Raw genomic sequence first — 24803 nt, 5'->3', positions numbered from 1 at the left:
CTGGAAGTCCTACCCTAACCCCCTCCCCATTTCATAGACCAGATAACTGAGGCCTAGTGAGGACTTGCAGCGACCCGCCCCCTCAGCCCACCTTCCCCCACCTCTGCCTCCCCCCACTTCCCGCCTGCGCCCCCCCCCCCCCCGGGGTCCTGCCTGCCCCACCTGACAGAGCACCTTCCCAGACAGCACAGGCCACAGAGAACCCCTTTACAGGACAGGAATCTGAGTCCCAAGGGTAAAGTGCCTTGTCCATGATGTCACAGTAACTCAGAGGTTCCAACCGAGCCCCGGCTCCAGACCTGGCCCTAACCCCGCCCCACCAGCACCCAGCGCCCCAGCTCAGCCTCCTTTTCCCGGCTGCCATGACAGTGGCCTTCACGCTTCTCTGCTTTAGTGCTCTTTATTCCGTTAGGAAAGTGGGGAGTCCCGGTGGGGGAGGGGGGTGGGAGTGGGGACAGTAGCTGCTCCTGTCCTGTGGGTGGGCCAACCTGTGGGGGAGGAACGAAAGCCTGAGTGAGGGGCTCTGGTGGTGCTGTGCCCTCCTCCGCCCCTGAGAGGCCCCTGATCTCCCAGCCCCACCCGGGCTGGGGTCCCCAGTCAGGGCTTGTTTGACCCAGGCCCTGGGAGGCAGGGCTGGCCCACAACAGCCACCCCTACACAGGGGTCCGCTGTGGGTGGGGGTCCCCAGCCCCTTACCGGGTCTCAGGCTCAGCTGGGTGCCAGGAAGCGGCTGCTGTGAGGTGTGTCTCGGTAGAAGGGGTCGACTGAGGTCAGGGTTCTGCGGGGAGGGAGGGGGCGCGTTTGAGGGGGGTGGGGGGGGCAGAGCCTGGACCTGTCTTCTGCCTGCCTGTCCTGAGAGCGTGGTCAGGGCCCAGCCAGGGCAGCCAAGCCACAAACATGTTCTGCCTGCCAACTCCGGGCCACCGTCGGTATAATGTAATTTTTGAGGAATTGAATTGAGTGGAAAGGAGAGTGAGGCAGGACCACGGTCCATTCATCTCTGGATCCGCCCCTCCTGCCGCCCCGGCCTCCCACCAGGCCTGGGCGCCTAGAGGCAGGTGAGAGAGGGGTCCCTGGAGAGAGGGGAGGGACAAGCCATTGCTGGCTGCAGGAACAGTGACAAAGCCAGCTAGGGGAAAGGGGCCTCTCCAGCCAATAGACAGACAGACAGACAGACAGAGGAGGGGAGAGGGACGGGGAAAGGCCTGCAGCAGGGCTGCCTGAGACTGGGACTGAGGGGGAGAGGATGGAGACGGGACAGAGCTGGGTGGGGAGTGCCACCTTCCCACGTGGGGGTGCAGGCGCCGCAGGCTCTCCGTGGGGTTGGGGGTGGCCTCCATGCGGGTGACCGGCTGGTTGAGGCCATAGCCTCCCGGCGTCTGGGGCTGGATGCCGCCTCGAGTCCAGCCTTCCCGGTCCAGACCCTTGGGGATGTTCTCAAAGTACCTGGAGTGGAGGAAGCTTTGTTGGCCAGAAGCCAGCCTCTGCTCCCCTCGCAGCCTCTCCTGCCCTCCAGCCTCCTGGCCTTTGCCCACACTGTCCCCTCTCCCTGGCGCTCCCTAAATGCTTGTCCACTTGGGGCACTCTGACTCAAGGAGCCCTCGGCTGCCCCAGGCACACTGCCACTGCCGCTGAGCACTTGGGCTTGCAGTGACCCCTCCCTCCCTGCCTGCCTGCACCTCGGGCGGGACCCTGTCTCCTCCCTGTCTCTCCAGGCATTCACTGCCTTCCATTTCACCAGTATATGAGGGCCAGCTTCAGAGGGTGCAAAGATGAGTAAGATGTGGGCCCTGCCCTTGAGTTTACGAAGAGGGGGCGCAGGTAGATCAACACGGAAGTCAGTGATTACCACCTTGGGGCTCTGTGCACACCAGCAAGGACCTGCAAGTGCTCCTGACACCCAGCGGGAGGCTAGACACACAGACACCTGGAGCGGGGCTGGGAGTGGGGAGCCTGAGTAAACAGGGAGGTGACAGGGACACCTTTGAAGACCAGGAGTTGGAGGGAGAGCAGTGTGGACACAGGTGACAGACAACATGAGAGGAACTTGAGCTTCCCAGCTCAGGGGAGTTTGTCCTAAGAATTCCACTTCCTTTACCACTCCTGTAATGCCCTCCCCACCCAGTGCTGGCCCCGGGAGGGGGGGAGGCTTCCCTGTGGCTCTGGGGGCCACCTCCTCCTGGCAGCCCTTCCTGATGCCCAGATACTCACGCCTCACCCTGGGCCCACACAGCACAGACCTCACCATCTGAGGGAGCACTGAGCCACCTGCCTTGGCCTGGATCTGATGTCCTAGCAGATGTTGCTGTTGCTCCAACCCCCTGGCACTCCCCTTGTCCTTCCCATGCCACTAGCCTGGCCACCAATGTCCTGCACTGCATCTCTGTGGGAAAGCTACCGTGCGGTTGCTGGAACCTGCTTTACCTGAGCAAGGAGGGACCTGGGATTTACTGTCGCCCTGGGGATGGCTTCTAACCAGTGCTGGCAGCTGTGGGGTACAGACACCCCAGCTCCCTCTCCCTGTGGCTGGGTTAGTTCTGAGTTGTGCATCTTACACTGTTTTCTAGCCTCCCTTCGGGATAGCTGGCGTGACAACACACCTGTCATTGCTGCCTTTTCTCCCCGACCCACTTCCCCACTCCCCACACGCCCAATAAAGTGCATGCACTCGAGTCCCTGGCTTGGGGCCTGCTTCTGGGGGACCCCACACTAATTCCCCACAGGGCTGTAGGCTCATTACTTGACCCAGCCTCAGTCTATCTGTCTGTCAAATGGGTTTCAGCTTTGGCCGGGGAAGGGGCCTCACCCTTGGTTGTAGGTGGTCAGGTACCGATTATCCCTGTCAGGGTCGTGGGGGCTCCAGACATAGGTGGGGTTGTTGCTGCTGAAGCCTGTGGGCTCCTGCAGGGAGGGGCAGACAGGGCAGCTGTCAGGGCAGGAGGGCGAGGGGTTAGGGGTGCAGGCTGGGCGCCCAGGGCTCACCTTCTTCCCCACAGTCTCACGGCCGAGCAGGGCCACGTTTGTCTGTTGCACCCGCTGGGGTGGCTGGAACTGCCGGTGGCTCATGCTGCTGAGTTCTGGGCCGGGAGGGGGCACCTGCAGGGGACAGAGCCCCAAGAAGGGAGGCTGTGGTGGCCAGCTGGGGCAGACGGATGGGGAGGCAGAGGCAGCCCCAGCCCCAGGCACCTGCCTTTCCCCTTCCAGCCAAGCAAGCCGCCGTTTCAGACACAGCCTCCCTTTCCAGCCCCCAGGCCTCACCCCTCCATCTGGGGCCCGACCTCCAGGTCCCCAAATATGCTAATTCTTTCCTTTCTTCAAGGCCTGGCCCAAATGCCACCTGGTCCAGGAAACCTCTCCCAAGGGAGGTGCCAAAGTCACTCACTCTGGGGTTCAGGGTCCTTTCATTCACTCGGCTGTAGCCTGACTCCCGCTCAGAGCCTCTGGGCAGCACGGGCAGGAGCTCGGCTCCCTGGGGGAAGAAAGCAGCCATGGCACCAAGTGTGGCTGCCTCCCCACCCCCTGCGCTGTCCAGAGCCCTGTCCTGCCACCCGCCCCCCACCCTCAGCAGTGCCCAGCTTCCCCCAGCTCAGCTTACGTGCGGGTGGGCCATGGGGAGGAAGTCCGACTTGGTGACACTCCGGCCTGGGAGGAGGGTCTGGGAAGAGGCCCACAGAGGAGGTCAGCCCAACAGGGGCAGCTCGGCTGTCCTCAGTGGAGCTGCCCCACTTGGCTCTTGGGCCCTACTGCACTGAGCACAGAGGACGGTGCAGCAAAGATGGGCAGAACTGGGGAAACTGAGGCAAGGGAAGAGTTTGGGGAGAAGGAAGAGGAAGACCCTGAGCGGGAACCAGCAGGCCAGGGTTCTTGTCTGAACTCTGAGTGACCCTGGCTATGCCTTTTCATCTCTTCGGACCTCAGTCTTCTCATCTATAAAACGGGAGAGTTGGACCAAAGCAGTGGTTTTCATCCAGGCTCTTTCACCATGTGTTTGAACAAAGGGCTCTGCAGCTCACATTCTCAAAAAAGCTAGAAAAGCTAGAAACCCGGAGACTGGAGGGCCTCAAGCACCCTAAAGTTCTAGCTGGGCCCCAGGGGACTTACAGGGTCCCCAGGGAGGGCCTGGGAGGGTGGCTGGAAGACGATGGGGTTCTTGTTGGACTCTTCGGTGAAGCCAGTGTTCTCCTTGGCGCCGACTGATTTCTTCTGCAAGAGATCTGCAAAAGACAGCGCCCCACGTGGCTTCCCAGGCCCGATGTCCCAGCAGGTGGGTAGGGAGCTGCCTCCAGGGACCTGGAGACCTGACCCATGGGGATCCTGGGCACCAGGGCAAGGACTGCAGAGTCCGGGCCAGAGAACAGGGACAGAGTGGCAGGAAGGGCGAGAGCCGGCAGGACAGGAGCCACCGTGGCAGGCCAGGCAGCCATTGGGCACAAGCCGCATTGGCCTTTGGGGGTTGGCAGGCCTAAGGCGCTGAGGTCAGCCTGGGAGACACCGTTCCGACAAGCCAGCTGAATGGCTTGTTTCTGCCCCTGGTGTCTCCGTAGTCCTATGCCACCTCCAGGCCCCCGGGGGTGTCTCCTTTGAGTGGGAAGTGGGGAGGTGGATCGGGAGGGAGGCGTGAGTTCAGACATGGGCCTACCGGGCTGGTTCGAAGGCTCCCGGAGATACTTGGAATTGTACTCGGAAGTCATGAAGCGCGGGCCCTGGAACACAGAGGGTGGGGCAGTGGGAACCCAGGTGGCCCGGCGCCGCGCAGGCAGTGATGGGGCAGCTCCTGGCTGGTGTGTGCTCCGCTCAGGGATGCGGGGCACATTCTGGGACAGAACGGCCCGCACAGCACCCCGGACGTAAATCTCTCTCTGATGGCCGGACCGGGCCAGAAACACAAGAGCACAGCTCCCCTGTGACAACTCGTGCAAAGTCACATGCCGCAGGGGATGCTTAGGAATGAGCAAGGCGCCCAGAGGGACCCAGGCCAGAAGGGACGGTAAACAGGAGACAGGTGACGAAGAAAGATGACGCCCTCTTCTCCCAGCCCTGGGTGCAGAGCGTGGGAACAGAGGAGAGAAGGGGGCGGAGGCATTAAATCCTAAGAAGCCTGTGGCTCTGTGATGCTGTTTGGGAAACATCCCATATCACATTCCTTGCTCTCCCCCTCTGTCTTGCCGAGCCCACAGTCGGCTTCTGGGGTGAGTCCCGCAGCACGGAGGGGGAGGCGGGTGGGGCCCCTCTGCCCCCACCCTGCGGCCCTTAGCTGGGCGCCACTCACGTATCTCCAGTTCTCCAACTCCAGCGAGCCTTTGCCCTGCTGCTGGTGGAGCAGGGGCACGTCTTTGGGCTCCAGCCCCGTGATGGCCTTGGGCCCGTGCTCCTGGGTGTCGAAATGGACCTTCCTGACCTGGGAGGAGGGAGTGCCAATTACCCTCCCGGCAGGTGAGGCATAGCAGTCACTTCCTGGCCCCAATTCTACCCTTGACATCCACGGGGTGTAGTATCTGCAGAGCAGCCATGGTAGTCCCTTTACGGCCAAAGCAGCCTTCCCACCACACCCACAGGGAGCCCCATGTCCTGACAGCAACCCCGGAGGACCTGGGCTCGGCACTCTGCTCCAGCCACCTGCTGCCTCCTCCCATCAGACACTGCTGCCTCAGGGCCTTTGCACTTGTTGGCACTGCCTGTTCCACTCTCCCCTCGGGGCGCTGCACCTGGAGGACACTAGGCTCCCTCGGTCTCTGTCCAGTGCCTGCGCCGCAAGCTCTTTCCCCACCCTTCCCATGAACACTTGCAACTCCTTCACGTCGACTTCACTCCCTACTTCTCCCCTGTCATATTTCACCCCAGCTCACGTCACCATCAATATAAAAGAGATACTCAGGGCAAGGTGGCTGAATGAGGGAATGCGTAGCCCTTCTGGTGGCACGGTGATAAGAACCATGGTATAGTGACCATAGAAATGAAGAAGATGGAGTGATGATGACAATGGTGGGGACAGTGGGGGTGAGGACAGTAGGGGGGGATGGAGAGGGTGGGGAAGTGGGAGGCGGATGAGGACAAAGGGGAGAAAGGTGAGTGAACCCCACTCCACATTGTGGCTCCTCATGCCCTGTCACTTCTGCCATGACTGGCCGTTGGCAGTGCAGTCTCAGCCTGCTGGAGGGACCCCACGCTGACCAGCCCCCAAACCCTCTTCCCCGCCCCCCCGTCCTGTCCCCGGCCCAGCACTGACCTCTTTGGTGGGGACACCCGCACCAGGCTTCTCCCGCCCGTAGCCAGAGCTGGTCTGGTGCATGTTCCAGGGCAGTGGGTGCTTGCCATCTGGCACCTCCAGGGGACGGTAACTCTGACTGTTCACTGTCTGATAATTGTCCCGGACTTGTTCCCTGAGGGTGGGGCAGGAGCAGGCGCTAGGACCACAGGGCCACCTGCCTTTGTCTGGGGGCTGCGTTGCTTATGCCCAGGGGCTTCCCGCCTCCCGCAGTTGCCTCAGGAGCCTGCCAGCCTTTGGCCCCAAGCTGGGAGCCAGGCCCCGAGTCACCCAGGACCCCAGGCCTAGGCCAGGCAAGGCTCAGGGTCCCCATCCACAGAGCCCAGATTTGTTCCGATGAGCACTGATGTCCCTGAGGGCTGAGGCCCAGCAGGGCTGGGGTGCGAAGGGTCACACAGACCGTACCCCATGGCGGGGTTGTCCAGGGCGTCCAGACTGGCTTGGTAGGAGACCACGGGCCGGTAATTCGATTTGTACCCTGTGCCCATGTGACTGCCCACTTGGGGCTTGAAATCCTCCCGGCCTGTCGAGGGGAAACAGGGAGACAGGACCACAGGTCAGCAGAGTCAGTCAGCGGAGGAGTGAGCAGGGCTTCCGGGGCAGGGCCGGGCTCCCCCTGGGGGGCCCTGGGGTCTCTGTGACAGGGGAAGGCTCAGAGCCAAGGGACAGAGCTGAGCAAGCCTGGCCCATCAGGACTATGACAACAGGAAATGGAGTCAACAGTGTGGGGACAGGGTCGGTGTGGCAGAATCACAGTGACAGAACTACAGGGACAGAATGGGGGAAGGGACAGAGCGATTCTGTGTGATGGGGTCACTCTGCAACGTGACCAACCAGAGGGGCTGCTCCCCCCAGAGAGGGCCTCTCCCTTCGTGTCCTGGGGGTGGCTCCCCCACAAAGGTGCCCTCACCGTAGGCTGTGCAGTAGCTAGTGGCGTAGAACTTCAGGGGGTCCGTGCAGCCCCCCGAACTCATCTTCACGTAAGGGGAGACGACCCCCAGGGGGAGTTTCCCCATCATGATGCTGGGGCCAGGGCCCGGGGCCTGGGAGGAAGCACAGAGGTGGTGGTCCTCACGCTTGTCCCAGGCCTCGGTCCCTCCCCCTGACCCCACGCCCAAGCCCAGGAAAGACTGACCTCCAGCACTTCCCTCAGGGTTACCTGGCCTCGTTTCACCTTCCCGACCCTTCTCGTGAACCTTCACATCCCCATTTCACAGCGGGAAGGTGAGGCCCCAAGTGACAAAGGATTTGCTCACAATAGGTGGGAGAGCCGGGCTTCAGACCGAGGGTGTCTGACTCCTTGGCCCTGAACTGAACCACCGCACGCCCTCCTCTCAGGGGACCAGCGACCCGACACCCCCTGCCCAGGGAATTCCTGGCCTCCCCAAGAAGTCAGGCTTGGGCGCCCGGCTGGTCCCAGCCCCAGGCTGGCTGTCTCTCCCTCCGCTCCCTCAGCCTCGCCCGCCTCCCACTGCAAGTTGGCTCTGCTCTCAGGCCCAGCCGCAGCCGGCCCCACCCTCACCTGCCCTCCGCAGTGGCTCTGAGCTCTGAGGTCGGGCAGGAGCTTCTCCAGAGAAGCCGGGGCCCTCCCGGACTGGCCCGGCCAGGAGAAACAGTGGGTTGCCTAGCAACTGGCACCTAGCAACAGCGTCCTCATGCTTCTGAGCCCTTCCTTCTAGGGCCAGGGCCCCCTTGGGGCTGACCTGGCCAGGAGGGGAAGGCCAGGAGCTGCCCAGGCAAGGCCCTGTCTCCACAGCTCCGGCCGTCCCAGCCTCCACCACCGGGCCAGGAAGAGTGGCTGTCTGAGTGACATGAAATAAAAGATAATCCCAAACAGTCACTCCCATTTATTGAGTGCCCACTTCTCTCCAGACACTTTACATCCTTTATCTCCGTCCTCGGAGCAGCTTCCGGGTAGCTATTTTTATCCCTATTTTCACATGGGGAACATGAGGCTTAGAAGAGCAAAGTGACTTGACTGACCGGAGATCTCACAATCAGAAAATAGCCCGGCTGAGAGTCCGACGTGGGTGGACCAGATCCCACTCTTAAGCCTCTTGGTAAATTAATGTTTACTATGTGCTGCCGAAGCCAGATCTGTGCTAAGCCGTTTACACACATTACCTCGTATAATCCCCCAAACTACCCTGTGAACTGGGTACTACTATGGGGCCGAGAAACCACAACAGGGAAGAGTGTGGTTCAGCTCTGCCCTGTCACCCTTGATGAGCTCTTATCCTCAATATCCTCTTAGCACCCTCGTCCCCCCATCTGACGAAGGATGTAGCTGGCCACCTCACGGGGTGCTGGCAGATTTGATGAGAGCCTGGATTCAGCACCTTGCAGATAGTAAAGTCTCAGTTTTTAAAAGCTGCTGTTCTTTAGCCTTATTTTGCAGGTGGGAAGGTGAGGCTCAGGGACAAACAGCCCAGGCCCCACAGTGGGTGGAGGCAGAGCCCAGACCCAAATCTTGTGAGCAGACTCCACGGTCCACGCTCCTTCTGTGACAGCCCGATTGCCTCAAGTTGGCTTTCAGGCTTGTAAATGGTGTAACAGTTGGATCTCCGGGTGGGCTGGGGGAGCCCTGATTTATGGCATTTGCCAATATCTGGGGTATAAATACTCCCATCAGGGCTGCTGTCAAACCACCAACGCAATGTCACTGAATGGGGACTTGGGAAGGTAGCTCACCGCTAGTGTTTCCACCGTACACATACGGCAGACGTTAAGTCACCTCAAGAACACAAATAATAGAAAAATGTACTAATATAATTAGGGGGTGATGAGTTTTAAGTATATATGATCTTTGTTTTTAATATAATCTATTAAATTGTAAGTTTAAGTAATTTAATATTTTAGAAATGGCAGAGTTTAACAACCAGCTTGCAAATTTCCTGGAAGTTTCGCCTTCAGCTCTCATGAGCTGGTGAGAGCTGGCTCCAGGGCACCCCTGCTCTCAGGGGACCCTGAGGTGGGAATGGAGGGAGAGGGGGCCGCCCTCACCCAGGAGATGCCCTCACACGGAGGTGTGCTGGGCGCCCACCATCCCGAGCAACAATTCTATGGAGCGGTCAGAGGCTGCAAGCACACAGGAGTGAATGCGTCCAGCCCTGCCCTCCAGCGAGCAGCTCCCAGCCTACTGACAGCCCCATGAGCTCCATGCATGAAATACAAGGAAGGGTGAGACGGCCATAGGTGGGACCTCACACAGGGTGAAGGGAGAGAGCAGCACTCTTCAAAGTGCCTGGAGAAGCGGTTATAAGCAAGAGCTCAGACTCTGAAGCCAGATGTCGTGGGCCCTGGCCCTGCCACTGAGTAACTAAAAGACTTGGTGCATGTTACTTGTGCCTCAGTTTCCCCTGCTGGAGAACAGGAGTAATGATGGTCCCTGGTCCCTACCTGTGGGATTGTGGTACACATGAAGCACTTAGCCCAGCACCTAGCACACACTAAGTGCCATGTAAGAGTTAGGGAAAGGCCCTGGACAGAGGCGCCTCGAGTGCTCACTGCCTGCTAGGAAAAGGGTTGGCCCCAAAGGTTGTAAGCGGGAATTCCGCGTGGCCCTGTCCACAGCCTAGGGGGGACTCAGACAGCCAGTGTCATGTAGCAAAAGAAAGCTCAGTTTCAGAGCCTGAGCTCACAACCTACTTCTGCTGCGGGGCTCCAGGCTTCACCCGTTTCTGCACCCGCAGGCTGGGAATAACCACGCCCACCTCGCCGGGCTGCCGGATTTGAAATGCTTCATGCACAGTGTCTGCAGGTCGTAGCCCACCCTGCCCCAGGCAGAGATGAGGACGGGCACTCACGTGGAAGGCGGCAAGGGCAAGGGCGGCAGGGCACGGAGGCTGTGGCCAGGTTTCCCTTTTAGTAGATGGTGAGGGGCGGAAGGGATGGAGAAAGCTTTGAAATCGTCCGTCCGTTAGGGCGTCCCTTAGGGCAGCTCTGGGCTGCAGGGGACAAAGGACTCGGGCAGGAATTCCCCAGAGCTGCTCCCCCAGCCTGAGCCCCCGCTACGCCTGGCAGCGGGCGGTCCCCGCGCAACACCCACGGCCTGTGGTTTTTTTGCTGTGTGGCGACACCTAGCGGCCGTCACTCGGAACTGCAGGGGCTGCCCCAACCAGGCTAGGGGCAGATGGCTCCACGCCCCGGCCACAGGCCACCCAGTCTCACTCGCCCGCCCTCCGGAACAGAGGGGCGGGCCTGGGCAAGGAGTGTTGGGGAGGGCAAGAGCTGGAGCCCACAAGCAGCATGAGGCTAGGGGCTGCGCACCTGGACGCAGGTCCCAGTTGTAACCGAGTTGCTGGGTGACTCTCCAGCCTTCCACCTGTAGGCCTCAGTTCTTCTACGTGTAATGTGAAGGAACAGACTAAAAAATCCTTCCTTCTTTGAGTCTAAGTTGGAAATTCTGGGCCCCCCTTCTAACTGTCCCCATTTATTGAGCACTTCCTCTGTGCTGTGCCAGGTGCTGAGTTGCAAGTCATCTCATCCCTTCTTGCCCCAGCCCTGCAAGACAGCAACTATTGTTATTATGCCCATTTACATATGAGGAATATGCAATGCAGGAAAGAGTGGAGCTTTGACTTGGGGATCCACACCCTGCCTGCTGGAACATACTGACAGATTCTTTGTAAGGTGCTGGGACTGTAGCAGTGGGCTCTAACACCCCTTGGTCAAGTTCAGTGATTTCCAAAGAGATGACAGGCCCTGGCCAGAAAGGCAACCTCTTTCTTTCTTGACCTGCCCAGTCTTGGGCAGTAAGATTCACTCACTTTCCTCCCATAAGAAGGCAGGGGCTACAGGTGTACCAGGGCTGGCCCTGGACATCAGCACATGCCTCCCCTTTGAAGCCTGGAAGGTCGAGGCTTCCAGGGAAGACCCTTAGCTGGAACAAACGGGGTCAGGCCCTACCAGGCCTCCGAGGCCAGAGTACGCCAACATTTGACAGCTGAGTCTCAAAGGGAGACAGGTATTTTCACTGTGCTCTGGGCTGCGTGGGCTGCAGTGCCCCAAAGGAGCATTAGCGCAAGCAGGGGAGACAGTGCACTACCGAGAGTGCGCTTCGTTTTGGTTGACCTGGGTCTTCATAGCTGTCCCCGGAGGGAGCCAGGGCTCTTGTAAAGAAGAGACAGGTCAGCAGACTTTGGACTTCAGCTTAATAGAGAAAAGCTTCTTAATACACCAAAATGTCTAACAGGCTGCCCTGGGAGGAGTGAGTTCCCCATCCCAGGAGGCATTCAAGCAGGAGCTTGATAGAATGCCAATAATAGCAAACTCCCACTCGGGGTTCATTGGGTGTCAGATACTGTTTCTAAGCACTTCCCATGTATTAGCACCTTTAAATCTTACCATATTCCTATGTTGTGGGTGGTATCAGCTCTTCCATTTTACAGATGAAGAAAATGAGACCAGAGAGGCTGCATAACTTGTCCAGGGTCACACAGCTGTCATTTGAACCCAGGCAGCCTGGCTCCAAAGGTCATGCTGGTGACCACCTTGATATCACCTCATAGGCTGAACTAGAGGTTCTCCAAGCTCTTTTCAAAATCTGACCTTCAATCACAGTTTTTTAAAATCGTTTTTAAAAGTTCATCCCTCATGTGGTCTCTCCTACACCTAGTCCTTGGTCTGTGCTGGGCACTGTTGGGTGAAAGACTCACAGAAGAAATGTTTGAAATCATCCAGATCGGCCAAGATGGTAAAGTGGGAAGGAGGTCCCTGGGGCGCGGCTGATGAAACTGAGCCCTCACCGGCCTGGAGGCTGGGGTGGCGGGGAGAGGGCACTTCACTGTACTCATGCTTTTGAAATTCCTGTAACGGAGGCCAGGGCAAGCACGAAGAATGTTTCCTGGCTCCAGGTGGGCCCTGGGGCAAGGAGGGGCTGAGATGGGGGGATTAAATAGGATCAGGTGTTGCCCCCTCAAACAGCCTGGACCAAGCCCTTTTAGGCAGGAAAGGAAAAGGCAGGGATGCTGATGTCTTCGGTGAACTGAGCTCACATCCTCTTCTTTCTGAGCCTCTTCTAGAACTTGAGTTTGAGGTCTGGCTCTGGCACATAGTGCTGCGTGACCTTTCTTAATTAGCTGCCCCTCTCTGGCCCTGCTGCCTGTGAAAAGAGGGGGTTGAGCCAGAATAGGAGGTTTTGCTTGTTTGCTCAAGGCCTTGGAACTCTTTCTTCAAATGCATATTGAAATGAGGCTGGCTCCACGTCCTCTCCCCGCACACCCCACCATCTGTGAGACAGCAGGCCCCAGCCTACCCCCTTCCAAGGTCCTTCCCCTCTGCCTTGTTATAGGGGTGCATGGAAGGGAGTCTGCCTCACCCCAGCCCACACCCAGCCTGGCCCTCTGAGGCCGGCTGGACCTTCACTGGCTGTTTCTCCTGGGCCAGACCCTAAGGTGTGTCCACACACGGTCCTCAGAACGGAGCTCGGCAAAGCTCTCATTCTGCCCACGAGAAAGCTGTTTCCAAACCCAGATTCTTCTGAGCCCCCTCTCCCCAAACCTCACCTAGGTCGGGTGCCCCCATGCTGTGACCTTTGGCTCCCAGCTGCTCCAGCGGACCCTCCTGGGGAACAAGTTGAAGCTGGGACATGGCATGGAGTAGGTCATGGCTGGGAAGAGCTGACTGGGGGAACGGCACGCCATGGGCCCTACCGCGCACAGGATGGGAGACAGCAGGGGGGCCTGGATCCCTGCAGCTGCCCCTTGGTTCAGTCCTGGGGGTGGAGACCCTCCCACCCCCCGCCATGAGCTCAGCTGAGGATGCTTTGGTAACCCAGTTGGGGAAGTGGATGCAGGGGCTGCTGGGTCTCAGTGGCCTGGCGTTAGGTTAAGGGCCTAAACCCCCAAAGGGGCCTCGCCGAACTGCATTCGGATTCTGGCTTCCGTCCCAGACAGGCCAGGAAGGCAGGCGGCTCAGACAACGTCCCTGCACCTCGCTCTCCTTGTGGTAACAGGAGAAGGATGGCTGCTCCCGGGGCTGCTGTGAGAAGGACTTGAGGACTGTAAGACAGGAGCTCAGCATGGTGCCTGCACGGCGCCACCAGGGAGTGCGGGGACGTTATTATGGGTTCACGGATTGGCCAGCAATCAGGGCCCCACTGTGGTCGACTGTGCCCATTCCCAGTTTCTCTGCACTGTGACTCGTGGTGAGTGAGGCAGGAGAGCTGCCTGGGATGGGGGCCCACCTGTAAAAAGTGCTTTGGGGCCTCTAGTCGCTGAGCTATGTCATTACCAGGAACTGAAATAGCCCGAGTCTAATGGCCTAAGTCCAATTTCTCTCTTTCTCCTTCCTGAAAGGCAACGATTCCCTTGATGATCAGACGCTCCCTCTCTGCCTCCCACCGTCCTGGCATAACTTCTTGTTGTTCATTTCCCCCTCCGTGGACATTTCCTGGAAGAATTCTATCTTGCTTATGTGATGGCTGTTCTGTTTCTGCCTGTTCTGTTCTTTTACTGTCTCCTCTGGGTGAACTTGTTGATCTTGCACAAGGTTTAAAAATTCATGACTCCTGGGAAAGATGAAACAGAGCAGAAAATAACCCAATCCCGATCCTCAAACAGAATGAAGATATTCTCGGCAGTGGCAGTGATCAGCAAGACACCCAGGGCAGGGGTCGAGACGGTGGGTTCCAGATGCATGGAGATCTGCATTCAGATCTCAAGCTCTGCCTGTATGAGGTCTGTGCTCTTGGACAATGTTCTTACCGTCTCTAAGCCTGTTTCCTTAGCTGTGTGATGAAGTCACAGTACACCTTAGTTGAGTTAGGCTGAGGAACAGAAAAGACAATATTTAAGTGCTTAGCACACATCTGGCATTAGAAAGCACTCAATAGATGTTTATGATTATCATTAAATTTCCCACCCTCCCTTGCAGTCAGGTAAGGGCCACGTGGCTGGTTCGGACCAATGTGCTGTGAGTGGGTAGTGAGGAGCAGGTGAGAGTTTTCCACTCTCTGTGGGTCGAGACTGCACTTGGGATGGAAGGACAAGAGGGTGGAAGCAGCCTGGATCACTGAGTCACTGCGTGGAGTCAGCTGCCCTGCCTGCACCCAACTGGGGTGTCATAGAGATAAACCTTGCCGCTTTGAGTCCCTGAAGTTTGGGGTTTTGTTTGTTACTGCAGCATAAGCAAGGAAATAAAGATCTGAGAACTTCTTGGGAAAGAAATTAGTATGTGATTCTGTATTAGTCAGCATTCTCCAGAGAAACAGATCCATCCATCTATCTATCTATCATCTATAATGAGAGAGAGAGGTTTGTTGTAAGGAATTGGCTCACACAGTTATAGCAGCTGGCAAGTCCCAAGATGTTCAGGGTGAGTTGACTGGTAAGCCGGAGCTCCAGGAGAGCCAATGGTGTAGGTCTAGTCTAAGTTCAAAGGCCTGAGGACCGGGAGAGCCAACGACGTAGTTTACTGCCTAGAGGCCATCAGGCTTGGGGCTCAGAAAGAGCCAGTGTTTCAGTTCAAGTCCGAAGCAGGATGAAAGCCAAGGTCCCAGTTCAAAGGCAGGCAGGCAGGCAGGAGGGATTCCCTTTTACTCAGGGGAGGGGCAGCTTTGTTTTCCATTCAGGCCTTCAACTGATTAGATGAGGCCCACCCACATTAGGGAGGGCCGTCGGCTTTATTCCGTCTACCGATTTAAATGTTAATCTCATCCAGACATACCCTTACAGAAATACCCAGTGACTGCTGGGCTGTCCCATGTCCCCCTTCCCAGCAGGCATCTTTACTGTGGTTATCTTGTCCCTGAACCGCATGTGCGACCTGAGTGGTGGGGAGAGCAGGTAACTTATCCTTCAAACTCTCACCCCTGTGTGGGGCTGCTTCCACAGCTGAGCAGGAGGGCGCAGGGTATCCCACGGGAGCCTGGGCTGCAGGCAGGGGCTGCACATCGCTTTGGGTTTCCTTGCTCGGAAAGGGGTTCGTGTGCATTGTGTGCAGGAAGAAAAGAGAATCCCAGGAAATATCTGGAGACCAGCACGGCGGACTGTGGTGGAGTGTTCCGGGGCTCAGCGGGTCTGGTCTCCTCCTTCCTGGGTAGCAGGAGAACCACGCCCCCCAGGCTCCTTGCAGCGCAGCAGGCACATGTGACCGGCTGTGGCCCAAGGGCTGTGAGAAGCGACAAGTGTCGCTTCCGGGTTGCCAGTGGATGTGAGTCTCCACACTCTCTCATCCCCTCTGGTGGCCACCTTGGAGACCACAGGCTGAGACGACGGCTTGGGTCCCTGGGTCACTACATAAAGGAGATATCCTGACCGGTTGCCTGATTCACATTGGACTTGGCACGAGTGAGAAATAAACCTTGTTTTGTTAAGTCGCTGAGATTTGGGAGTTTATTTATTACCATGCCTAACCCGACGCGTACACCTTTCTATTAGGAAGACAGTAGCTAGTTATATCATGCACAGGAGGGAGAGGAAACATCTAGAAAGTGTGATAAATTTGGGGTGTTAAGGGAACCTCCTATAACACTCAAAACATTTTCCATTAACATGTTGGGTCTCATTAACAACTTCCATTCGCAACAGCCTTAAATGCTCTTGGATCCAATAGGGGCAATTCCAAAAAGAGCCTCTACCTTCATTTATTCTATCACTCTATTAGTCATTCAATTTATTTAATGAGCACCAATTATGTGCTAGACACTGTGCTAAAACAGGGAATAGAATGGAATGTAATATATGGTCCTTACCCCCATGGAACTTGTAGTAGAAGACAGTGACACATAAATAATTGCTCCGTGCCAGCCTGAGGGCCAGCAGCACGGCAGTACGAGCATGGATACTGGAGGCTGACCCGGGTTCCAACTCCAAGTAATTCCACATAATGTGCTTGCTTAGCACAGTGCCTGACACGTGGCAAGTGCTACACACACACACACACACACACCCTGCCCTAAGCTGTAGAAATCAAAAGCAGCAGGGTAAAATTCAAACCCAGACCTGGCTGATTCTGAATCCTTTCAAGCTTAGCCGCCATGAAATGCTGCTTCTCCAATGGCCAGGCTACAGTTCTATGTGCTTTATATACATGCGGTGTGCCAAAAGCATTGTCTACATTTTATAGGCATGGTCAGAAAGGCTCAGAGATGTGAGGCCACTGGCGTTAAAGTCACACAGCATGTCAGCGATGGTCTCACTCTCACCCTTCGAGCTCCACTTCACACAGTCCTGACCACACCATTTCCATGGGTCTCCAGCGCCTAATCCGTGGAAGCACACAGACAGTGTTTACACGTAGTAAAGGTTCAAAAATGTTTGTTATGATGGTGGAAATCTGCACTGCTCAACCCTTCTTCTGACTCTCCACCATCTGGTCATGGGGCGGGACTGCACTTCCTGGCTGCCCAGTTCTGGCCAATGAGTTAAACCGTAGTAAACAGGGTCACTTCCAGGATGAGCATTTAATTGGCATCATGGCTCCAGAGCTCTTGTGTCCCTCTTGCTGGGGACTGAATTGTGCCCCCACACAAATTTGTCTTTTGAAGCCTGTGTGACTATCAGAGATAAGGCCTTTAAAGAGACAATTAAGGTTAAGTGAGGGTGGAGCCCTGACCCAGTAGAACTGATGTCCTTATAAGACAGGAAGAGACACCAGGGTGCGCGCTCTCTCTGACGTGTGAGGACAGAGAGAAGGCAGCTGTCTGCAAGCCAGGAAGAGAGCTGCTGACACCTTGGTCCCGGAATTTCCAGCCTCCAGAACTGTGAGAAAATAAATTTCTGTTGTTTAAGCCACACAGTCTATGGTGTTTTGTTTTGGCAGCCCAAGCAGACTAAGACACCTCTATTACTGTGACGTGCACTATTCCAGAGTGAGGACAACAAAGATGTCACGCCGAGCTTGTAATCAACCCTCAGTGACATGCAACATAAGCAAGAAACAGACTTGTGCTGTTTGGAGCCACTGAGATCTGGGATTGTTTGTTACTGCGGCACAACTGAGCCCATCCTGACTTTTAAGCTTTATAATTTGCAAACATTATTATCATTTTTAAGCATTATGTTATTTCAGAATTAAATGAAAACGTTTTACCCTGACATAGAAAATTTGCCATCCTCCTTTGCAAGCCTCATCTCCAACCCCCTCCCCCAGCTGCCCTCTGCTCAGCCTTGGCAGCCAAACCGTTTCCGTTCTCCACGGTCATACCCTGCACACCCCCACCTCCTTGCCTTTGCCCACGCAGTTCCCTCTGCCTGGAACGCCTTTCCCCAGAAGCCTGCCAGGGTGCTCTTTCTAAAGCATAGATCTGCGTAAGGCACTTCTCTGCTTATATCCCTCCGGTCATTCTTGGAGGGAATGCCTAGGGGAGATCATTCTCAAGCTGTATCAGTGTTTTGTTTTCACAGATGATGGCCATATTTAATAAGTGCTACCAACAACAGAGAGCAAGGTGGATAATGAGGGCTAGTCGCGTGGTCCAGACAGGAGCACAGAGATCAGAGAGCGCCACACGCTGCAGGAGCTGCAGAAGTCAGGTGGCCTCGGACAATGGCTTCAAGGAAGCGGTGATTGGCAGGATGCAGGCAGCAGGCCCCAAAGAGCAGGTAGGGTTCAAAAAGGGGGCATGTTCCCTATTGTTTTAGGGAGGATATAGACAGTTTCTTAAACAATTTAAAGTTATAGTTTTAAATTACTGAGTAATGGACAGTAAATCTAACCAGCACACCAAACCCCTTTTCTTAAGAGATGGGGACACAGCAGAGGTGTGAAGAGGGCTGGCCATGGGACCAGGCTGCCTGGCTTCAAGTCCCACCTCCTCCACTAACCAGCGGAGCCACTTTGGGCAAGCTGCACGGCTTTTCTGTGCCTCAGTTTCCCAGTTAAAGTGGGGCTGATAAGAGTGCCTCTGCTCTCCTTTATGACAAATAATTGAGGTAGATTAGAAGCGTTGCTTCACACGTGATAAGCACACTTCACTATTACTGTCTCAGGATAAGGCTAAAGGAGGCATTGCCTTGGCTGCCTTCCTGGCCAGGACAGGGATCATGGGGCCCCCAGGCTCCCGGAGCCTCCTGCCACACTGTCAACGGACAATGCAGGTGACAGGGGTCTCCGGTGTGGACCTTTGAGCTCTGAATTTACACACACGTCACTGCAACAAAACATTAGTTCTGGAGGTTGATGACCATTTTTTATGTGACAAACTGATAACTACTTTTGTCAGAGAAGGCAGTTAAAATCATCTGCTCTCCCCACCTACGTACATATGGCTTGGCATTTGCAATGCTGGTTAATATCAAAGTTTAAAAGAAAATTGCCTCTTGATGAAGGATTTTGTCTTCATTTTGTAATAAACAATATTAAACTATATCCTATTACAGACTAGTCATAATCAGTTCCATTTTTCTCAGTGAGGAATTATTTTTAAATATGAATATTTGTAACTCAGACTACTTTTACTTGCACTTTATTTTCATTTAAACTTTTTTTAAAAAATTAAATAATACTGCTGTTGTTGCCTTTATGTTTGTTTTTACAGTTATAGACATGATTTTTGGCAAAGATACTAAAGCAGTCCAATGAGAAAAGAAGTTTTTTAAAAAATAAATAATGTTGGAATAACTGAGTATTTATATCAGAAAAAAAGATAACCTCATCCTCACCTCGTACCATACCTAAAAACTCATTTGAGATATGAAGATACCTTCATGACTTGGGGATAAGAAAATTCTTCTTAGATCACAAAAAGCAATAACCATAAAAGAAAAAAAGGATAAATTGGACTTCATCAAAACCTAAAACTTTTCTTTTTCAAAAGACACTCTTAAGAAGATGAACAGATAGTCCATAGACTGGGTAAAAATATTTGCAAACATCTATTTGGCAAAGGACTGATATGTAAGGTATATAAAGAATACCTACAATTCGGTAATAAAATAACAATCAAATTTAAAAATGGGTGAAAAAGACTTGAAAAGATATCCCACAAAAGAAGATATACGAATCCCGTGAAAAATATTCAACATATATAATCAGGGAAATGCAAACTAAAACCACAATGAGGCACCAATACAGACCCGCCACAATGGCTAAAATTTAAGGCTGACAATACCAAATGTTGACAAGGTGGTGGGGCAACATACATAGTTGGTAGGAGTGTAAAATGGTAAATCTACTTTGGATGTTTCTTTTAAACTATGACTCAGCAATTCTACTCCTAGGTATTTACTCAAGAGAAATAAGAACATATATTCACAAAGAGATTTGTTTGTAGCATCTTTATTCATAATAGCCCCAAACTGGAAACAGCTCAGGTGTCCACCGGTGGAATGAATAGACTAAAAATGGTAGAGTCATACAACAGCACACGGCTCAACAACGGACAAATTACTGATGTGTGCAATGGCATGGCTCAACCTCAAAAACATCGCCCAAAGTGAAAGCAGGCATGCACAAAAGAACACATCCTGTATGATTCCGTCTATATGGAATTCTAGAGAAAACCAACTATGCAGGACAAAATCAGAGGTGTGGTTGCCTGGGGCTGGGGGGAGGTTGGGGACTGGCTGGAGGTATGGTTGCCGCGGGCTGGGGCGTGGGGACTGACTGAGCAAGAGGAAACTTTCTGGGGTGATGGCAATTTCTGTATCTTGGTAGAAGTCTGGTGTAAGCATTTGGCAAAACTCTGCAGATGTCTACTGAAGATGTGTGCATTTCAGTGTGTGTAAATTTTACAGCAAAAACACCCTTTAAATACTGAACTCTAGCTAATGATATGCACCCTGAAGCATTTAGGGGAAGTGTTCTGATATCTTTAATTTGCTTTGAAATGCACCAAAAACGAGCTGGATTAATGGATGGATAAAGGGATGGAAAGATGGAGCAGTAGGAGATGACTCCAGTACAGGAAAAGTGAATGGTAGAATCTAGGTGGTGGCTATAGGAGTGTGCACTGTAGCATTTTCAACTTTGCTGTTGAAATTTTTTTATAATAAAATGTTAGAAAAACTTCAACAACATTGAATGTTTTTAGCATTGTCTTTTTATTTGGGCTAGAGACACTATTGACACGATTTTTCCATTTACCGTTGTGATGTTACGTTTCTGTTTAAAAGTAATTCATTTAGATAAGAAATGCAGTCGACTTAAGAAAGATAGTAAATATCGCAATAGCATAGATGGTCAAGAATACAGCAAAGCTCACGAAGGCAACGCGTGCCCGGGTAAGTCTGGTACAAGCAGGGTGTTGAGAAGAACACAAGTCCGGGGAAAACCTGGATCTAAATCTTGACCCGCTGCTTCCCAGCCGTGTGCCCTTGGACAAGCCTTTGTGAGTTCCAGTTTCCCACGTAGAAAATGGATGATACAATCTCCTCTGAAGGGAGGCTCGTGAGTACGAAGAGACACCCCGGGAAAGCACAGCTTGGCAGGCTCCAGCAAGCGGCACCTCCCTCCTGCCTGCGAGGAGAAAGGCCGGACGTTCCCGTCTGGGAAAACTGTTTGAAGGATCCAAGTGGGGCAGGCAGTGCGGAGAGAGTCTAAGAAGGCCCACCAGCTTCAATGGGGAGTGAGAAGGCAGCGAGCGAGCCAGTACTCAGCACCCACACAGACACTCGGTTATTTCTGCTTCTCCAGCACGTCCTCCTAGTGAGAAACGCAATGCCCACCCTCAGCGGGGGTGGATGGACCTGGCGCCCCGGGCTCCAGGGCTCTGTGATGCAGCGTCTATTTTCTGAAGTATGTCTGCACTAGGGAGGTTGCTTCCTTTAACATCCCAGATCTTCCAGAGGCCTAGGCAGAGAACCAAGAACTCTCCATTTTCCACAGCAAAGAGAGACAGATCTAATTCATTAAAACTCTTCTCCCCAGTCAGAGGGCATCCGGAGGGGAAGGGAGAGAAGAGCTTTCTGAGCAGAGGGAAGAGCATGTGCAAAGACCCTGTGGCAGGAGGGATTGTGGACAGGATGAAAGGCTGAAAGTCCGCCCTAGAGGCCAGAGCACAGAAACACAAAGGCGGGCCAGGATGAGGTCTGACATACTAGGATGTGCTCGTCGGGATCGAATTGGTAACGACAAGGAAATGAATGAAGCATGAGATCCCCCTGACTGTTATTTCTCACTTACACAGTCTCAAAGAGTTTAGGTGACCTTCCTCGTTCGTGTAACACACTGTCTCGAAGAAATGGCCTCTTGGATATCTGCAGCAGGGTGACAGCTGGGGATCACTCAAGATGTTTCTAAGGGTCAGGCCTGAAAATGACTTTCATCACTGTCACCCACATTATATTGGCCAGACTCAATCACACAGCACCAGCCTCATTACTAGGGAGGCTGCTTACAACTTGCTACATGCTCAGGAAGTTTCCTATATGCTATAGGAAATTGCCTTTCTGTATGCTCAGGAAGAAGAAATGGAGTGGTGGGCAGATACCATCATCTCTGCCACAACCCGCCCTTCTGTTTGCCAAACCATCAAGTTTTTCTTCTTACTCAGGACACACACTCACCCTCTCCTCAAGGGACACCATCCAAAGTCCCATCCAGTCCCTGCATCTGGCTCAGAGCCTTGGGTCTCTGGTGATGCGACCGTCTCTTCTCATAAAACACGGCTCTTCTTGGTCCAGCTAGCCACAAACGAAACAGACAAGTAAGCTGGCCCCTGCGTCCCATCCCACAGAATAGGGACAGTGCGGCAGGGGAGACCCCTTCAGGCTCTGGTGCTGCTCTCCTGGTGACACACTCCACTCTGCATCGGCCCTGGCTCTTCTCTCTGGGAAGTTCTCCCTTTTCCATCACCCTCCTTGGCCACCGCTGAAATGGGGCTGGCAGAGCATGCCCTCCTTGGGGGCCGCAGACTGTCCCCCTGCTCACGGATGACGGAGGCCCAAAGGCTGTTTTCTAGCTTAAACTCTCGAGGACTTTTATTGGGGCGGGGTGCTCATGGTTCCTTGGCAACACAGTTCTTCATAGCTGGCTCTTAACCTACTTGTTCCTCGTCAGCTTCGCCTGCCAGTAGCCACACTCACCCAGAGTCTTCCTGGACACAATTCTTGAGCCTAATTTGCTGCTTGTTCAACCTCTGTACCTCTCCCTTTCCAGGCAACGGCTATCTTGTTTGGAACAATAAACAGTAGGCACACCTTTAACCTCATGCTCGTCCTCAGTAACTTTATTTACCCAAGGGAGAAGTTTTACTGGGTCTTTGTGGCCCACATGAGTCTTCCATCTCTCTTTTCTTTTTTTGGTTTTTGTTTTTTTGATAATTTCCACACACAGCATCGAGTAACTTGTTTCTTTCTGTTTAGGGTGTAGAGGACTTTTCAACCTTGGAAGGCCCTGATTTCTGGACTTTATTTCCTTTCATTACTGCTCAAACACCAGGTAATTCTCTCCTGAGCTCACCCCTTCCCTGTAAAGCCTCAACACACACAGCCAACAGCAGCCAACACAGACGCCTAGTTCTCTGCTTCCCAACCTCCTTCCCTTTGGCGTCAGCCTGGAAAACACACAATAAGGCACCTCCCAGGTTAGCGCAGGCAATAGGTTTACCAAACATTTTGCTAACGCGTAACACGCATCTCTAGGTTTTCAAGGGTCCCACATCAGTTTCTGTACTTCTGCCCAGCTGCTAAGCCACTGTCACCGCAGGAAGTAACTCAGTCTCTCTGGGCTGGTTTCCTCATTGGCAAAAAGAATATAACAGAACCACCTACTTCATTGGGCTGCTATGGAATTAAGTAGGATAATGTATGCACAGTTTTACCCCAATGTCTGGTCTGGAATAAGCGCTCAGTAAATGCTTCTGCTGCTGTTCAAAGAGCTCAGGAGGAATCACGTGTGTTCATATGAGATTGCTATACTAAGTCCATAGAGTCTGACATACTAAGTAGCTACTTTTTTAAAGAAAGTTCGAATGAGAGGCTCACCTGTCCAGGGGACAAGATACTCATGCTGACCAGTCATGGATCTTTCTTTTTTCTTTTTCTTTTTTTTAGCTGTTGACAAAATTCTTTATTGTTGCTAAACAGGATATATTTTCAAATTGTAAAACAATATTTATAGATAATGAAATATAAAAGGTCACTTGTGTGATTAACATTTACAAAACACTGTCTTGAGAATTATAGTTTGATGAATTTTCTTTATTTCAAAGTATTATAGGAGTACAGATATTTTGGGTTACATGAATCGCTTTTATAATCCTTGAGACACGGTTGTAAGTGTGCCCATCACCCAGATGGTCTTTTCTGTACCGTTAGATAGGTTTTCACCGATCCCCTCCTCCCCCTCCCCCGTGATCTTTCTCCCCATACAAATTTCTACATGGAAAGCCCAGTTACCATCTGCATCAGTTACCATTTGCTATGATAATGCTGCACAACAAATTATCCCCCCTAAATTTGATGGTGTAAAATAATAGGCATTTCTTTAGCTCAAGAGTCTGTGGGTTGGCAATTTGAACAGGACTCGGCTGGATAATTCTTCTGGTCTCGACTAGGCTCAGCTGTCAGCTGACTTTGGCTGATGTGACTGGAGTGACTTGGGCACGTGTCTCTCATCCTCCAGAAGTCTCTCCTGGGCAGGGGTTTAGGTGGTGGCAGAGGTCCAAGAACCAGGGCAAGTGCTCTTCAGGGCTCTGCTTGCTTCACAGTCAATGACGTCTCATGGGCCAAAGCAAGGCCCTTGGCTGACCCCAGAGCCAGAGTAGAGGGCCCTGCAAAGCTACGCAGCAGAGTGTGAGCACAGGGGTTAAGAATCTAAGAGATAATCATAAAATCTGATTGCCAAGGGTGAATTCAGAACAAAACAGTTATTTGTAAGATATTAAAAGTAGGCGTCTCTGAGCTCGGGGGGCTGGTGTCCTCATTCTGACCATAAGGATAGACCTGCCACACAAAGCGAGATGTTCTATTGCCTGCTCCCCAGAGGTCAAGGCCTGAGATACGTGGACAAGTCCTCACCTGCCTTCCAGTCACTTAGCCCTTCTTCACAGGTCCTCTGGGCACGAGCTGCATCTCACTGATCTCTGTGTCTTGTGTCAGGCACCAGGCATGTGGTGCTAGTGCAGAGTTCTGCTGGCAATCAATGAAATAAAGCATGGGAGAATACACAGTGACTTCCTCAAGGGCAGACAAGATGCACGCTTCTCAACCCCAGCAGCTAATGAAGACCGTTACTGTGTATCTTTCAAATTAGGTTTCTGAGCTTCACTTTACCTGTTTGGACCAAGCTGACCACCTGTTTCTACTTGTGCTGGAAGCCGACTAATGCAACATCTCTAAAACCCTCTCACCTCTGCACAATGCTGCTGAGGGAAGGGAGCCAAGACAAACAGGTGAGGACGGGTCCTGCTCACAGGGGGCCTGGCCTCAGGGCCTTGGAGCCAGTGGGTACGATGGAGGGTGTATAGTTCATCTTGGGGCCCCGGCATGAGGTTCACTTGGGCTTCCTGATAGACACACCCAAGTCTCAGAGCCGGCCTCCCACTTGGAGGGAAAAGACAGCCAGTGATGGGAAGACCCAGAAAGCATCGGAGCTCATCTCTCTCTGCTGCTCAGGGTAAGGACGAACTTGAGGCAGGGAAGAATTTGAGCCC

The 24803-nt window shown here is 53.6% G+C and overlaps 1 protein-coding gene across 2 annotated transcripts; it reads right to left on the bottom strand.

Moving 5' to 3' along the window:
- Positions 1-698: 698 nt before the first annotated feature.
- Positions 699-7308, bottom strand: SAXO4 (stabilizer of axonemal microtubules 4). Of its 2 annotated transcripts, XM_069470095.1 has the most exons (12): positions 7176-7308; positions 6671-6788; positions 6227-6380; positions 5270-5398; positions 4640-4703; positions 4102-4214; positions 3596-3655; positions 3383-3469; positions 2983-3096; positions 2807-2901; positions 1282-1446; positions 699-778 (listed from the first exon to the last, which is right to left on the bottom strand). In XM_069470095.1, exons 1-12 carry the CDS (start codon positions 7282-7284, stop codon positions 709-711), a joined length of 1278 nt encoding a protein of 425 aa, XP_069326196.1. In that variant the 5' UTR covers positions 7285-7308; the 3' UTR covers positions 699-708. The 2 variants fall into 2 exon arrangements, with proteins under 2 accessions (XP_069326196.1, XP_069326198.1); XM_069470097.1 differs by lacking the exon at positions 3596-3655.
- Positions 7309-24803: the final 17495 nt, after the last annotated feature.

Source organism: Eulemur rufifrons, chromosome 6 (genome assembly GCF_041146395.1).
Source record: "Eulemur rufifrons isolate Redbay chromosome 6, OSU_ERuf_1, whole genome shotgun sequence".
Classification (NCBI taxonomy): domain Eukaryota; kingdom Metazoa; phylum Chordata; class Mammalia; order Primates; family Lemuridae; genus Eulemur; species Eulemur rufifrons.
Note: the sequence above shows the minus strand (reverse complement) of the source record. Positions and strands in the feature narration are given on the sequence as shown.